The sequence below is a fragment of the Glycine max genome, chromosome 1, assembly GCF_000004515.6.
Source record: "Glycine max cultivar Williams 82 chromosome 1, Glycine_max_v4.0, whole genome shotgun sequence".
Taxonomy (NCBI): domain Eukaryota; kingdom Viridiplantae; phylum Streptophyta; class Magnoliopsida; order Fabales; family Fabaceae; genus Glycine; species Glycine max.
The window spans coordinates 35204128-35208637 of record NC_016088.4 but is presented as its reverse complement, the minus strand read 5'-3'; the positions used below and the strand labels follow the sequence as shown (position 1 = coordinate 35208637).

Sequence of the window (4510 nt, the reverse complement as noted above, 5' to 3'; positions counted from 1 at the left end):
GCCATGGTCACATATTTATAGCCATTTGATGGCTCTTGAAGAAACCATGTTAAAAGTTGTGAATCTTGGTAATTTCTTCAAAACCAGTCATTGGTAATCGATTACCATAATGGTGTAATCGATTACACAATTTATTTTATCAAAGGGTGTTACTCTTCATGTTGAGCTTTGAAATCTAACGTTTAGAATCACTGGTAATCGATTACAAATATTGTGTAATCGATTACACTATTTTGAAAATATTTTTGAATGTTACAAGACAATGGTAATCGATTACATGCCCATGGTAATTGATTACTACTTTGTAAATCAGTTATAAAACTGTTTTGGGCTTCTGATCGATTACCAGAGAGTAAAAACTCTGGTAAAAAAATGTTTCTTGAAAAATTCTCTTGGACAATTTTGCGTTGTTCAATCTTTTCTTTGAAAAATTCTTTTTAAACTTATCTTGATGCTTTTCTCGAGATTCTTGCATATCTTGAGTCTTCTCTTGAATCTTCACTTGAATCTTCTTTATTCTTTAATCTTGTTTGAATGAATCTTTAATAATCTTTAGCATCATCAAAATCCTCTTGGAAGCTTTGCTTCTACAGAATGGTGGAGCTAGAAGAAAGGGAGGTGAAGCCGCACCGAGAGGAGACAGAGGTTGTGAATTTAGGAATTGGCAGAGAGAAAAAGGAGGTCAAGGTTGCCAGTTGTATCTGCACGAACGCCTGAGATGAGTTAGTGACTCTGTTGCAAAACTACCAAGACATCTTCGCTTGGTCTTACCGGGATATGCCTGGTTTGAGCTTGGAAATTGTGCAACACAAGCTACCTTTGAATCCTGAGTGCTCCCCGGTAAAGCAAAAATTGAGGAGAATGAAACCCGAGATGTCCCTAAAGATAAAGAAGGAGGTGAAGAAGCAGTTCGACGCTAGTTTCTTGGCCATTGCTCGATACCCAGAATGGGTCGCTAATATCGTGCCGGTCCCAAAAAAGGATGGGAAGGTGCAAATGTGCGTGAACTATCGGGATCTAACCTGAGCCAGTCCAAAGGATAACTTTCCTTTGCCACACATCGATGTTCTCATAGATAACACGGGCAGTTTTTCCCTATTCTCTTTCATGGATGGGTTTTCAGGTTACAATCAGATAAAGATGGCACCAACGGATATGGAAAAGAAGACCTTCATCACTCTCTGGGGAACCTTCTGCTACAAGGTGATGTCATTTGGGTTGAAGAACGCTGGGGCAACGTACCAGCGGGTCATGGTGGCATTATTCCATGACATGATGCATAAAGAGATCGAGGTCTACGTGGATGACATGATCGCCAAATCAAGGACGGAGGAAGAACACCTAGTCAATTTGCAGAAGTTGTTCGGGCGATTGCGTAAATACAGGTTAAGGTTGAATCCCGCAAAGTGTACATTCGGGGTAAAATCTGGAAAATTGCTTGGCTTTGTCATTAGCCAGAAAGGAATAGAGGTGGATCCAAACAAGGTAAAAGAAATCCTCGAGATGCCCGAGCCACATACTGAGAAGTAGGTTCGGGGTTTCTTGGGAAGGTTGAACTATATAACGAGATTCATATCACAATTAATCGCCACTTACGTGCCTCTTTTCAGATTATTGCGTAAAAATCAGTCTGTCCAATAGGACAATGATTGTTAAGTGGCATTTGAATGGATAAAACGGTGTTTGATGAATCCTCTTGTGCTCATGCCACCGGTGCCCGGAATACCCCTTATCTTATACATGACAATATTAGATGAGTCGATGGGGTGTGTGCTGGGACAACACGATGAATCTGGAAAAAGGGAACGGGCCATCTACTACTTGAGCAAGAAGTTCACAGCATGTGAGATGAACTACTTGTTGCTAGAGAGGACATGTTGTGCCTTGGTGTGGGCAACTCACCGGTTGAGGCAGTATACGCTGAGTTACACTACTTGGATGGTGTCCAAAATGGATCCCGTCAAGTACTTCTTCGAAAAGCCCACTCTCACTAGGAGGATAGCTCGGTGGCAGGTTCTATTGTCAGAATTTGATATCGTCTACGTCACCCAGAAGGCAATAAAAGGGAGCACCTTGGTAGATTATCTAGCTCAACAACCCACAATGATTATCAGCCTATGCATCCAGAATTCCCTGATGAGGATATTATGGCCTTGTTTGAGGAGGAGGTTGAAGATGAGGATAGGGATAAGTGGGTTGTGTGGTTTGATGGTGTGTCTAATGCACTAGGTCATGTGATTGAGGCAGTGTTGGTTTCGCCGGACAAGAAATATATACCTTTCACAGCTAGGTTGTGTTTCGACTACACAAACAATATAGCGGAGTATTAGGCATGCGCCTTAGGGATCCGAGCGGCAATGGACTTTAGGGTCAAGTTGCTCAAAGTATATGAGGACTCGACATTGGTGATTCATCAGTTGAAAGGTGAATGGGAGACCAGAGACCACAAGTTGGTACCTTACCAGGCTAACATCAGGAAAGTGATGGAACTCTTTGATGACATATCATTTCATCACATTCCTAGAGAGGAAAACTAGATGGCCGATGCCCTTGCCACTCTATAGTCCATGATCAAAGTGAGCCCTCACAGAGATTTGTCGTACATCGAATTCAGATGTCGTGTTGAGCCTGCACATTGTTGTTTGAAAAAAGAGGAAGAGGATGATGGTAAACCTTGGTACTTCAATATCAAACGATACATTAAGAGTAAGGAATACCCACCTAAGGCCTCTATCAATGACAAGAGGACTGTACGGAGGTTGGCAGCCAGTTTCCTCCTGAGTAGGAATGTCTTGTATAAATGAAACCATGACATGGTGTTGCTTCGATGTGTGGATGAAAAAGAGGCTAAACAAATGTTAGGGGAGGTGCATGAGAAATCCTTTGGTACACATGCCAATGGACATGCCATGGCTCAAAAGATTCTGAGGGTGGGGTATTACTAGCTCACTATGGAGAACAATTGTTGCGTTCATGTGAGGAAATGCCATAAATGTCAAACCTTTGCTGATAATGTTAATGCTTCACCTGTACCATTGAACGTGTTGGCAGCACCGTGGCCATTCTCAATGTGGGGCATAGACGTGATCGGGGCCATCAAACCCAAGGCTTCAAACGAGCATCACTTCATTTTAGTCACCATTGATTACTTCACCAAATGGGTGGAAGCAGCTTCATATGCTAGCGTGACTAGGAATGTGGTGATTAGATTCATTAAGAAGGAGATAATTTACAGATATGGGTTACCCAAAAAGATCATCACTGATAATGCCACCAATTTAAACAACAAGATAATGAAGGAAATGTGTGAGGACTTCAAAATCCAACACCATAATTCCACGCCTTATAGGCCTAAGATGAATGGGGCAGTTGAGGTTGCTAATTAGAACATCAAGAAGATCATTCAGAAGATGATCGTATCATACAAGGATTGGCACGAGATGCTCCCCTTCACACTGCATGGGTATCGGACTTCTGTACGCACATCTACAAGGGCAACCCCGTTCTCTTTGGTGTACGGGATGGAAGCTGTGCTCCCGTTTGAGGTGGAGATTCCTTCTTTAAGAATCCTGGCAGAGTCAGGATTCGAAGAAGCAGAGTGGGCCCAGACATGCTTTGACCAGTTAAATCTTATCGAGGGTAAGAGATTGGCTGCCATGAGCCATGGGTGACTATATCAAAGCATAGTAAAAAATGATTTTGACAAAAGAGTGCACTCGCGTAAGTTCAGTAAAGGGGACCTGGTTCTGAAGAAAGTATCCCAGGTTCAAAAGGATCACTGAGGTAATTAGATCCCAAACTATGAAGGACCGTTTATGGTGAAGAAGGCTTTCTCAGGAGGAGCATTGTTGCTCATGAACATGGATGATGAAGAGCTGCCTTCACCTGTGAATTCCGACATCGTCAAGTGATATTACGTGTAATACTTGGGGCAATTCAAAGGCTCAATATTTGGACCTCCTCAAGGACTAATTAGGATCTCCACGTCTTAAGTGTTTTGTAAAACAATAATCGCAGCATTAATAAATATGGATTAATGATTTGCATCTCTCCCTCTAGTGTTGTGTCCTTTGCACTCTTTTATTGTCGTCGGGCATCAACGTACACTCTCATTTTTTTTCTCACTCACACGATCGGTATTCCGGAGCCATTCGGCACGTTCAACAGAAGTGTCATAAGCGTTAAGTAAAATTGAACACGACAACGAAAAGAGGAAATCACAACACCTGTTTAATTATTATGTTTAACGTTCGATCATAAACATGCATGCATCTACATCTTATCATCAAAGTATCTTGCAAATGGGAAAATGAATGAAGAGTTATTTTGGGTGATGGTCAGCACCACACCAACTTGGGTAAGCCTAGGGGCAAATGGAAAGGTGATACGAGCATATCGTAGCATTTTTTTTAACATTTGCATGTTAACATTTTCTTTGTCAAGACATTAGAGTAGGTGCCAACAGGTGCTAAGTTCATAATCGGATTTGCTCACAATCAAGGAAAAGAAT

At 41.9% G+C, this 4510-nt stretch overlaps 1 protein-coding gene across 1 annotated transcript; it reads left to right on the top strand.

Annotated features, from left to right (window-relative positions):
- The first annotated feature begins 1761 nt into the window (after positions 1 to 1761).
- LOC102670476 (uncharacterized) lies at positions 1762 to 2330 on the top strand. The gene is made up of 2 exons (XM_006574060.1): positions 1762 to 2013; positions 2115 to 2330. The coding sequence occupies exons 1-2, from the start codon at positions 1762 to 1764 to the stop codon at positions 2328 to 2330; spliced, it is 468 nt and encodes a 155-aa protein (XP_006574123.1).
- The last annotated feature ends 2180 nt before the right edge of the window (positions 2331 to 4510 follow it).